Source organism: Thamnophis sirtalis, unplaced genomic scaffold (genome assembly GCF_051295495.1).
Source record: "Thamnophis sirtalis isolate CommonGarterSnake01/CBP01778 unplaced genomic scaffold, rThaSir2_p1.2 scaffold_13, whole genome shotgun sequence".
Classification (NCBI taxonomy): Eukaryota; Metazoa; Chordata; class Lepidosauria; order Squamata; family Natricidae; genus Thamnophis; species Thamnophis sirtalis.
This window is the reverse complement of record NW_028261393.1, coordinates 56,720,012-56,732,573: the sequence shown is the minus strand read 5'-3', so window position 1 is coordinate 56,732,573 and position 12,562 is coordinate 56,720,012. Positions and strand designations below refer to the sequence as shown.

Below are 12,562 nucleotides of genomic sequence, written 5' to 3'. Positions count from 1 at the left end.
GAGTGCTCTCCTGCAGCCACTTCAGCTGACTGTTATCTGCAGTTCAGCGGTTCTAATCTCACCGGCTCAAGGTTGACTCAGCCTTCCATCCTTCCGAGGTGGGTGAAATGAGGACCCAGACTGTGGGGGCGATATGCTGACTCTGTAAACCGCTTAGAGAGGGCTGAAAGCCCTATGAAGCGGTATATAAGTCTAACTGCTATTGCTATTACTATCTCTCCCCCTTTTCTTTCCTTCAACCAACATCTTCAAGCCATGGGATCCTGTCCACCTTTAAAACCATCTTTCCAAGCAGCTGCTGAGTTTCCAGCAGTCTTTCTCCCCCACTTGGAACTGAACCCAGATGGATAATTCTCCCAACACTCCCACAAGAATATTCCCTGCTGTTTTCTTCCTCCACTTCCAGGATTCTTCCATCATCCATTTTTCAGCGCAGGGGTTTCTCTTCAACCAATTCTACTTGGTTGGTTGCTTTCTGCAAAAATTACAAATCTTTTCCTGAGTCAGAAGGAGGGGAAATTTCTCACCCAGACGCTCACCAGGCCCGTGACCGGATGGCGGCTTTGGCTGCTGTTCAAACCCCAGAAACAAAACCATATTTTGGAAGCAGCCGTTTTCCCCCCCCGGTTGCAAATGGATGGCTGAAATCTTTCTCTATTTCTCCCCCCCCCTTTTTTTTGTCTGATGGACCTTTCCGTTCCTCCCTGCCAAGTTCCATTTGAGGCCCTTCTGCTGCTTTAAGAGGCAGCAGATGGATGTTTCCTGAAACTGCCTTTGCAAAAACCCATGTTTGTCTTCCGAGGGTTTTCCAGCTCCTGTTAGCCTTGGAGAGATAAAAAAGAAAACTTGGGGGAAGCTGCAAGGACAGGAGATTGGAGAAGTGGAGATAGAGAGGGCAAAAGAACAAACGTTTTTCCACGCCTTAGGACTCTGGATTTACAGAATAGTCATCTGGTATGATACACATTGCATTGTCCCGTCGCTTTGAACACCATTCTGCGGCCAGGAAAAACAAAAACAGGATTATGTTTTCATAACATTCTTCCTTCCAGGGTAGAAAAGACGCAAAAATAGGCCTTGAGGAGAAGACAAGCGAGAGAAAACAAGAGTCTAATGTTAAACCAAGACAATCAACTCCGATGTCTCCAGAGTTTTATAAACGCACACAGACACACACACACAAATTTAAAACAACACAGCATAATTTTAGCAAAATGGCCAGTCTGGTTTTGGAATTCCCCGTTATTGGGCTCAACTCCCAGCTGGGATATCATGTGTAATTATCTTGACCTGCCTCACAGGGTGCATCTATAGGGTAACATGATTTGTGACACAGACTGTGGGGAGGGAAGTAACAGTGGTAAAGTTCAGAAGCAAATCAAACGAAGCACAGGCTTGACTGCGAACAGATATTGCCTATCGAGCACCTAATAAAACGCTGGTTTTGTACAGCTCTGAAGCTGCAGGTGCAGCTCTGAAGGACTTTATGTGTCCCTCAAGTAGTTGGGTTTTTATAGCTGGGCTGTCATTGAAGCCAGGCAGATTCAACTGAACTTCAGGAACCATAAGGACTAGCACCAGTGGTTGGATTCGGGTGGCTCAGACGAGTTCGCCCCGGCTCTATGTCATCCTATTTCAGCCACGTTTTCGAAGCCATGCACATGTGTGCAAACTGTGCATTCAAGCAAAGCGCATGCATGGAAAGCCACACACATGTGCGGAAGGCACTCATGCTCACGAAGAGAGCATGCATGCGCACACGCTTGCTCACAGTTTCGGTGCACGGCGAACCGGTGGTAAAATTATGTGGAACCCATCTCTGACCAGCACCTATCAGAGTAAAATTGCAGAGGGGCCTGAATCCTACTTGAAAGCTACCCGTCAGATCCGAACGTAGATCAGGACCTTAAAAACTCAAATCCGGTCTCGAGACGCCTCCCTTCAGATCAAAAGTTGTTTCGAAAGACAGCCAACTTCCATGTGGGACGAGCTAAAGTTCCCCATTGCAGGAGAACTGTGATAGACTCAAGTCTTCAGGTTGGCTGCTTCTGTTATTCTCTTGCAATTTCCAGGTCATCAAGTATTTATTGGGTGAATTCCCGCAACCACTTTGTTATTTATAGACTTTTATCAAGGACGCCTTTGCCCAACCCAAAACAATCAGTTCAACAGCGAGGCCAGGGAAAAAACAACACACACACATATATGTATGTATGTATGTATGTATGTATGTATGTATATGTGTGTATATATATATACACGTATGTGTGTATATATACGTATGTGTGTGTGTGTGTGTGTGTGTGTGTGTGTGTGTGTGTATATATATATATATATATATATATATATATATATATACACACACACACACACACACACACACACACACACACATACACATACATACATACATACATACATACATACATACATACATACATATTTAAAGTCACAACCCCCGGTATGCCCAAATATGGGAGGAAGGTCACACTTCCACTCTCTGTCCTTCGGCTCGTCACAAGAGTCCATCCAGACATAAACCCAATATTTTTTACTGTTGCCTTTTTGTTACATTTGTTATATTTATGCTGATATATATATATATCACTCTTGTGACGAGCCGAAGGACAGATGATGGAAGCAGTTAGCTTCCTCCCATAATTGGGGCTTACCAGGGGTTGTAATAAAAAAATCTAATATATTATATATTATATATATATCAATCATATATCATATATCATATATCATATATCATATATCATATATCATATATCATATATCATATATCATATATCATATATCATATATCATATATCATATATCATATATCATATATCATATATCATATATCATATATCATATATCATATATCATATATCATATATCATATATCATATATCATATATCATATATCATATATCATATATCATATATCATATATCATATATCATATATCATATATCATATATATATGATTTTTTACAACCCCTGGTAAGCCCCAATTATGGGAGGAAGCTAACTGCTTCCATCATCTGTCAATTGGCTCGTCACAAGAGTCCATCACGACAGAAACCCAATATTTTTACTGTTGCCTTTGTTATATTTGTGGTTTTTTTTATATTGGTGCTGATAAATAAATAAAGGGAGACTAGTATAGATCTATTTCAAGCTATTTAGCTCTCATCAGCTAGCCTTAGTATGCAATATAGCCCAGGTTCGAATCCCAGTAAGGGTATGGCTAGATGGCTAGCTGATGAGAGCTAAATAGCTTGAAATAGATCTATACTAGTCTCCCTTTATTTATTTATCAGCACAAATATAACACACACACACACACACACACACACACACACACACATATATATATATATATATATCTATATATATATCTTGGGCACGTGCTATTCCTCTCCCCATTTTCTAATATTTGGCAGAAGCAGAAATATGTTTGTTGGAAGAAAACGTTTCTGGAACACCTGGTGTTTATGACCTCTCCTATCACCACCATCCAGAGAAGCAGGGATTAACACCAGACAAACAATCAAGCCGTAAACAATATAAGGAACTATGAAGGAGAAAATCATAGGCTACCAACACTGCCCAGGCAAGCTATTATTTATAAACAGAGAGCAAACCCCACTCCCTACTAGCACTGATGTTGTTACCTAGTTGGGTCGTGAAACATCTGTAAGCCACAGCACACCAAGAATCCCACAATTTAATATTGTTCCTGGCTTTAGGCATTATTATTTTTTTCTCTCCAGGAAATTACTGCCAAAATCTACTTCTCATAAGCAATCAGTTCCAAATTTTAGGGACTTTCTCTCGATAATAATAAAAAAAAACACTTCTTGAAAGTGTGAAGTTCTCTTTTTCTGGGAAATTTCTTTGAGATTACTTTCCCTTTTGCCCCAAATCACTTGGAAAGGAATCTTGTCTTGACTTGACTTTTAAAACTACGAAAAGATTTGCCATGGGAAAAAAAAACAATAATGGGTTCATTTCTCCGAGCCAAGAGATCCGATGTTGAAATGTTTCGTGTTTACGCATTGTTCTCACATTCGGCTTGATTTGAAAACTGGGATATTTGAGGGACTTGAGAAACAGATCGGCACAAAATGGCTTTTTACATACGTTGCAATGGATATATCTTTTTTTTTAAAAGAGGCATAATCATCTCAAGAGACCCAACAATTACTTTCGGACTATATTTAACTACCATTTCATCTGTTCATTCATGCAGAGCCTTGCACACAGTCAGATGTTAGATGAAAAGTTGGCTTTTATTGGTGGAAAACTACAGAAGAGGTGCAGTGATGGGATTCAATTTTTTTTACTACCGGTTCTGTGGGCGTGGCTTGGTGGGCGTGGTGTAGATGGCTGGGCCTGGCAAATCTCCATTCCCTCCCCACTCCAGGGGAAGGATACTGCAAAATCTCCATTCCCTCCCCACTCCAGGGGAAGGATACTGCAAAATCTCCATTCCCTCCCCACTCCAGGGGAAGGATACTGCAAAATCTCCATTCCCTCCCCACTCCAGGGGAAGGATACTGCAAAATCTCCATTCCCTCCCCACTCCAGGGGAAGGATACTGCAAAATCTCCATTCCCTCCCCACTCCAGGGGAAGGATACTGTAAAATCTCCATTCCCTCCCCACTCCAGGGGAAGGATACTGCAAAATCTCCATTCCCTCCCCACTCCAGGGGAAGGATACTGCAAAATCTCCATTCCCTCCCCACTCCAGGGGAAGGATACTGCAAAATCTCCATTCCCTCCCCACTCCAGGGGAAGGATACTGCAAAATCTCCATTCCCTCCCCACTCCAGGGGAAGGATACTGCAAAATCTCCATTCCCTCCCCACTCCAGGGGAAAGATACTGTAAAATCTCCATTCCCTCCCCACTCCAGGGGAAGGATACTGTAAAATCTCCATTCCCTCCCCACTCCAGGGGAAGGATACTGCAAAATCCCCATTTCCTCTCGATCAGCTGGGACTTGGGGGGCAGAGAATAGATGGTGATGGGGCCAGTCAGAGGTGGTATTTGCTGGTTCTCTGAACTACTCAAAATTTCCGCTACTGGTTCTCCAGAACTGGTCAGAACCTGCTGAATGCCACCTCTGAAGAGGCGGAAAGTTGGGGGGTGGGGCGGGAATGATCATGGAGCACATTATAAAAAGTGGAGCTTCAATCGCATCGGTGTGGCTGCTATATCGACTTTTTCACCATATCCTGCCTTCCAGGAAGGTGCTCAGGGCAGCGTAGAATCTGACTTTTTCTTGTGTTTTTTATCAGCACAGCATTAACAGAATAACAGAACAGAATAACCGAGTTGGAAGGGACCTTGGAGGTCTTCTAGTCCAGCTCAAGCAGAAGACCTTGTGCCATTCTGGATAAGTGGCGGTCCAGTCTCTTCTTAAAAGCGATGGGACACTCACAACTTCTAGTGGCAAGCTGTTCCACTGGTTAATTGTCCTTATTGTCAGGGAATTCCTCCTTCGTTTTAAGGTTGCTTCTCTCCTTGATGAGTTTCCATCCGTGGCTTCGTCTCCTGCCTTCAGGTGCTTTCGAGAATCGCTTGATTCTTCTTTGTGGCAGCCCGCAAAGAAGACAGTTCACAACCCACAGAGAAAAGAAGGTTTGTTTTTTAAGAGGGTTCTTTTTTTTACGGCTGGAAGAAACAGCTGGAGTTTCAGGTTGCAGCAGTAAATAAAGGAGAGCAAGGCATAACAAGAAAGAAATAAAGAGCATTTGTTCTTCCTGGTGGCATGCTAAGAACAGCTTCCTACCAGTAGGAGAGTAACTCTGCCCTTATTATTAATGCTACTCCTTTTTTTACTCATTACTCTGCACTTAGTCAATGATTTAAAGAGCCGGTGGGATCCCCGGGCCAGCTGTGTTCAGAGGAAAACAGCCACTCGGTGTGAGTGTGTGTATATCTTTCTGTGTTCTAATTGGGTTGAGAACTGTATACAGGTATTCACAACAATATAATACAATATCATAGAATAGAATAGAATAGAGCCAGAGGCTCCAGCAGCCGAATCAGAGGAAGAGGAGGAGGAGGAGGAGGAGGAGGAGGAGGAGGAGGAGGAGGAGGAGGAGGAGGAGGAGGAGGAGGAAACCTGAGAGCTCCGAGGGGGGAAGAGGGAGTGGACCTGACAGAGAGTGAGAGACAGAGACAGAGCCTGGGCTGTCTATCAGCCCTCAGATAGAGAGTCAACAGCCCCCAAGTCTGCTGCCTGACGCACAGATGTGCAAAGGGCAGAGGAGAGGAGAGCAGTGGAAATCTATGGGCCGGTCCTTGGGATGGAAGAGCCACCGCTGCTAGCAAAGCCCCACCCGAGCTCTGGGGATAAACAGCAGGGGGCAGAGATGAATAGATGTAGCAGAGAACTATTCATCGGACAGACTTGTTAGCCTGCGGTGAGAGAGAAACGTTTGCTGGAGCTCCTAAGAGAGGAATTATTGCTTCAGCTACAGAGAATTTGTCGTGTTTGGGGAGCTGGGTCAGAACGTACTGGTTGAAACACTTTGCATTGCATGAGAATGTTTAAATGCATGCTGGGCTATAAACATCCGGATATCGCAGACAAACCAGTCAAAACCGACAGTGAAAATATGAAATTGAGTAGAGACAGAATGGGTTGGATTAAGAGATTGGATTGGGTTCACATCAGGGATGAAATCCAGCAGGTTTTTCTGACAGGTTCTGGAGAACCGGTAGTGGAAATTTTGAGTAGTTAGGAGAATTGGCAAATGCCACCTCTGGCTGGCCCCCGAGTGGGGAGGGAAGGGGGATTTTGCAGTATCCTTCCCCTGCCACGCCCACCGAGCCACGCCCACAGAACCGGTCGTAAACAAATTTGAATTTCACCCCTGGTTCAAATCCGCCTCTGTTACAGTAGGCTCAGGATTAGGAGTTATTGCTCATTCTAGGCTCCCTCAAAGTGTTGTTGTAGAGAAAAGTAGACAGGGGGCGGGGGGGGGGGAGAGAATCATTTGGTTCCTGTTTAGAAATGTAATGAAAATGAATAAACAAAAGTGCCAGGTTCCAATTTAATCTTTAAAAAAACCCCAGAGGAAGCCAAGGGTTCCAAAACTCTGAAAATAGCCTTAATCAACCTTCAGGTTTATTTTCACATCAAAACCACCTTGGCTGCTTTTGGAAATGAATGGAAACGTTGCTCTGCAAATATAATGGAATGTTTTCTCTCTAGGCATCAGCACTCAAGTGTTAGAATCGTCCTTCGACTTCCTTCCTTCACCAACTAAAAATAATCATGTTTATGCTGACCTTAAGTTTCCCACTCCTAGAAGAATTGTTCGCGATGGTTTTTGTGGAATCTTTCTTTTTTTAAATCACCTCTTAAGTTTCTTTAAGTTAACATTCATCTGTCTGCCCCTAATCAATATTTCAGAATAAGGGCCCTGAAAGATCTCTTTTGCAAACCTAAGGACTGAATCCACACAAGTGAAGAAGCCCAAATTGCAATTAGTTTTAGCATTCGTGCTCCGTCTAACCATAACGTAATAATTCAGTGCTCGTAGTATAAAGCCGTATTGTGTTTTGTGACTGACACAAGTACATGCTGTTGGAAGTGCTAGAGACCTGAAGAGTGAGGAACTAAACCAAAAGCTCTTAAGCCGAAATAAAACTATCGGAAGAAAAAGCTATTTTGGCTCAGGGACATCAGCGGTTCTTGTCACTTCATATTTCCTGCTTTTTTTTTTCCTTTCCTTTTTTGCGTTATTCTGTTTAGCTACTTCAGCTACGGTTGCTGTTCAAAACTCGGCGGAGACCCTTTGCAATCAATAGGCCGTCTTGCCAAGGACGTAGGGCGGTAGTGGTATCCTCTTATCTTCCCTACCGTAAGAGCCAAGGTGGCGCAGTGGTTAAATGCAGCACTGCAGGCTACTGCTAGATCAGCAGTTCAGCGGTTCAAATCTCACCGGCTCAGGGTTGACTCAGCCTTCCATCCTTCCGAGGTGGGTAAAATGAGGACCCAGATTGTTGGGGGCAATATGCTGACTCTCTGTAAACCGCTTAGAGAGGCCTGAAAGGCCTATGAAGCGGTATATAAGTCTACTGCTATTGCTATTATTGCTATTGCTATTGCTACCGGTTCGATAGCGGGGGCACGCGCCCCCCTCCACACACATCTGGGGATGCACATAACCTTTTGTTCATGCGCAGAAGGTCTGTTGATCACCTGTGGGTGGGTGGGCACAGCCTCACACCACCGCCACTACCGGCAGAATGCCACCTCTGATGTAGACAATCTTTTTGCACTGACAATCTTGGGCTACGCAGCTTTGGGGTTTTTTAAAAAAACATTTATGCTACTAAGAGACTAAAAAGAAGAAATAATTTGATCAATTTTTTCCTTCTTCCTGCATTAAAAACCCAGCTCTGGGAATTTGTAGAGCACATGGTTTGCCTTATCTTAGAACTGTTTCTTTATCTTTATTATTTTAGTTCTTGGAAAACATTTGCTTTACTGGGCAGTGAAGCAAAAGAATCTATTTGTGTGTGTGTGTGTATGTGTGTGTGTGTGTGGGGGGGAATCTAGCCTGGGTGTTGGATTTAAAAGAACTTGAGTGTAAAAAGTTCCTTGGAGTTCCATTGATTTCTGGCCTGAAATCCTCGAAATCGTAAAGGAAAGAGCAAAAATCAAGAGTTGAGTCAACTTTTAGTCATTTCATATCATTGTTTGCTGAAGTTAATCAAATCCCAGGTTGCTTGTGGGACAAAGGTTAGGTTGGCTGCTCAGTAAAATCCAGCAGTTAATAAATATTAGAGGGAGAAGCTTTTAAAAAACAAAGTCTTTAAAGATAAAGTCACTTTCGAACTGAATTTAACTCCTGCAGACTCCAAGACTCCAATTCCATGCAGTGTTCTTAGTAAATACGAAAGTGGTTTCATTCATTTTTAGAATGTTTTTTTTTATGTACAATTCTTTATTTATTTATACTTAGCTACTTGTGACCAAGTATTATTTACCTATATTGTGCTTTACATTTTTAAACTGTTATAAAATGGTTTGGTTTGGTTTATTAGATTTATATGCCGCCCTTCTCCCAAGGACTCAGGGCGGCGTACAGCATTAAAAGAAACACGTAATACAAAAGTTTAAAAAAAAATTAAATAGAATATCCCAAACAAACCCAATTAGAATTAACAATAACATTTTTTTAAAAAAATGGAATTAAAATTAACAGTGATCAATAATTTGTTTTGTTTTGTTCAGGCCAGGCTGGCTTGCTGGAAAAGCCAACGTTTTAGGGCACGCCGGAAGGACCGGAGGTCAGGGATTATACGAAAATAGAAACAAAAGGCAGGAAAGATAAAGAAGAAAGAACAGAGGCACAAAGAGAGAGAGAGAGGGAGGGAGGGAGGGAGGGAAGGAAGGAAGGAAGGAAGGAAGAAAGAAAGGAAGGAAGGAAGGAAGGAAGGAAGAAAGGAAGAAAGGAGGAGGATACAAATCGGCCAGCTTCCATACCTAAGGCAGGACTAGAACTCCCCATCTCCTGGTGATTGGCCCAAAGTTACCCATCTGGGTTTCATGCCTAAGGCGGGACTAGAACTCCACGTCTCCTGCTTTCTATCCTGGTGCCTTAACCTCTCAACCAAACTGGCTCTTAGTATACGGCAAGTTGATGGTCTACTAAGATATTTTTTCCTCTCAATTCTCCCTCTTCCCCGCAGCTCTGCTCTCCGTCTCTTATCTAAGTCCAAGTCAAGCCCAATCATACTCAGCTTAGGAAAGCATGCCACGGGCCCCCAGATACCGAGAATTCCTGCCCATCTCTCTCAACCCTGGGACATCTATGCTCTTGGAGGACATGGTGGAGACAGCCGTGCTCTGGGGTTCTCTCCTAGGGCGCTTATTTAGGGCCTGGCCTTCCAAGACCCAAAGATAATATTTTGGACACGTAGGAAGTGTTGTCTAAAGGAGGTGAAATCGACACTGGTGGGAAACCGCTTTCGTAGAATTGGGAGTTTTCAGAGAGGAAACATGCATGTAGAAACACGACCAGGGCGTAGAATCGCACCAGGCTTTTGATGTATGCCGGTGTGATTGTTGGTGTGACTACTGTAGAGCTGCTTTTAAATACCTAGCTTCACTTAGCAGTCAAAGTTCTGTTTGCATAGTTCTTGGAGTCTGCTTTAACTTTTAAAGTTACTTGATGGTGCAAATAGAAGCCTTTGTAGGGTTTCGGTCAACTTCCATGGTGCTATGCTATTTAAGATAATATTGGAGAGGAGAGGAGGACTTAGTTCTTTTTATATGCAGAATAGAATAGGATAGAATTGGATAGGATAGGATAGGAGTTGGAAGGGACCTTGGAGGTCTTCTAGTCCAACCCCCTGCTTAGGCAAGAAACCCTATAACCATTCCAGACAACATCTTCTTAAAGACTTCCAGTGTTGGGGCATTCACAACTTCTGGAGACAAGTCGTTCCATTGATTAATTGTTCTCACTGTCAGGAAATTTCTCCTTAGTTCTAAGTTGCTTCTCTCCTTGATTAATTTCCGCCCATTGCTTCTTGTCCTGCCCTCAATTGCTTTGGAGAATATCTTGACTCCCTCTTCTTTGTGGCTTTATGCATCATACAACAAGTGTAAAAGAGGCAGGGAGGTCTTATCGTACTGTCGATGCTGTGATTGTGGCTTTTTTTTGGGGGGGGGATCCCACTCTAGAGATGGCCCTGACTGAAATAATGTATGTGCTCTGCCTTTGAATGTAGGACAATACTTTTCAATCTTGGGAGCTTTAAGATGTGTTGACTTCAGCTTGAGAAGATCTTAGTGGACTTCCAAGTTAGAAGACTTTTAAGATTTCATCTCAAATTTCATCTCTAAGATTTCATCTTAAAGTTGCCAAGAAATATTGGTCTATATAGGAACTCCTTATATTAACGTGTTAGAATTAATGGTAGTATTTTATGGCACAGATGGATGCTTTCATCCTTGGCCGTGCTATGCTTAGTTATTGTGCTATAGGGTTTCGTGCCTAAGTAGGGGGTTGGACTGGAAGACCTCCAAGGTCCCTTCCAACTCTGTTATTCCATTTTATTCTATTGGCCCGTGATAAATGAATTTGCAGATAAATACTGCAGCTTGAAATGTGAAATTTTGATCCGGTATAAGCAAAACATATTAAATACTGGGCTTATGTTGATTTGTTCCCAATTATTTTAATGTGGCTTACTGCTCCGGCAAATACAATAGCTTATTGCAGCCTGGATATATTGCATAAGACATCATTCAATGTGTTGCATCTTGCACACAACTGATTGTTGAAATGTGACCTTTTGGGGAGAAATTATCCCCCAAAGAGATGCCTTTGTAGTGTGAGTTTTTATTCATTTATTAGGTTCCTTGACTGTGCTGCTCTGTTGGGTTTACTTACTAGCAAAAATAGGATTGTAGCTTTAAAACACAACCAGGTTTACTCCAACTCCTAACTCCTCCCCCTGGAAGGGGTGTTTGTTTAAATTGGATGCCTTTCAGCCTAGAATAATCTGATGTTTTTGGAAAGCCTATTTGCCTTTTTTTGCTCTTGGTGGGGGTCAATAAATCCATTTTAGATCTTCAAACTCTGTTTCTTCTCTTCCCCTGTGAAAAATATTTGGCTGTCTTGCAAGAAATGGAATTTTCTTTAACCCCAGATGTGGTATTGAGAGCTTGGCCAAAGTTGGTAAGTTTGTTTAGGGTGATTTTCTTTAGTGTCATTCTGGATTTGGCCCAGATGTAAAATTTGACAAGCAAAGGCAGGGCAAAGATTTAAATTTTATAATGTGTCCAGACTCACCTATCCGCAAGTTGAGCGGCTAAATAAATTCGTTGATATAAATAAACTTCTATCTCTCCTTGTTTACACCCAAAAGAAAATTTCCAGGCAAAAAACCCCCCAAGAAGCAGCTAAACCAGAATGTCTCCTTGAAGGATTTTTCCCCTGTAGAGCAAAAGGAAGCTTTTTTAAAAGAATTGCAAATGAGTTACTTGCTTTATATGTATATATTTCTTTTAATGAGGGGCTAATTGAAATATCCGCATTAGTTAAGCAATCTTTTAAATTAGATTTCCTCCTCTTTCTATTCATTCTGTGAAATAATTGGTTTCCTTTTCAATTGGTGTGACAGCGATTAAAAATTATTTGGGAATGAACCACTTGGAATAAGCTACTTTTTGTTGTTATTAAAGTAATCTTGAGTCCTGAATTCTGCCAGTAACAATAAATCTTTATATTGTGCAAACGTATTGCCAGTAAATCAGACTTCCATTGAGGGCAAAGTGTACTCTTAGTATAAAAAATACGTTTTCTGTGTTGTATGTGTCCCCCCCCCCCAAGTTTATTTTTAAGGATTTAATGCAAAAGAAAAAGGTGTTTTGCTTCGGATAATATTTTCAAGAGTCGAAATAAATATGCTGGGTCTGTAAACCCATGTGAAGCCCATAGGAGAAAGTCATGTGTTCACTTCATTGTCTATTTTAATTGGAAGAGATTTCTGGTTTAGATTCTTTCGTCGTCCCTCACCCCTAAATATCTTATCC

At 42.1% G+C, this 12,562-nt stretch overlaps 1 protein-coding gene across 5 annotated transcripts in view; it reads left to right on the top strand.

The window, feature by feature from the left end:
* Positions 1-12,562, top strand: part of ATP11C (ATPase phospholipid transporting 11C (ATP11C blood group)) — a 77,518-nt gene that overhangs the window by 1,499 nt on the left and 63,457 nt on the right. For 2 of the 5 annotated variants that reach the window (XM_087727315.1, XM_087727314.1), the window contains exon 1: positions 11,407-11,705. The exons of 1 other annotated variant lie outside the window; for it this stretch is intronic. In XM_087727315.1, the coding sequence (XP_087583441.1) occupies positions 11,655-11,705 (51 nt within the window). In that variant the 5' untranslated portion in view covers positions 11,407-11,654. Of the gene's footprint in view, positions 1-11,405; positions 11,706-12,562 lie in introns of those variants that run through there. 2 more of the 5 variants (XM_087727311.1, XM_087727313.1) reach the window with 2 other exon arrangements.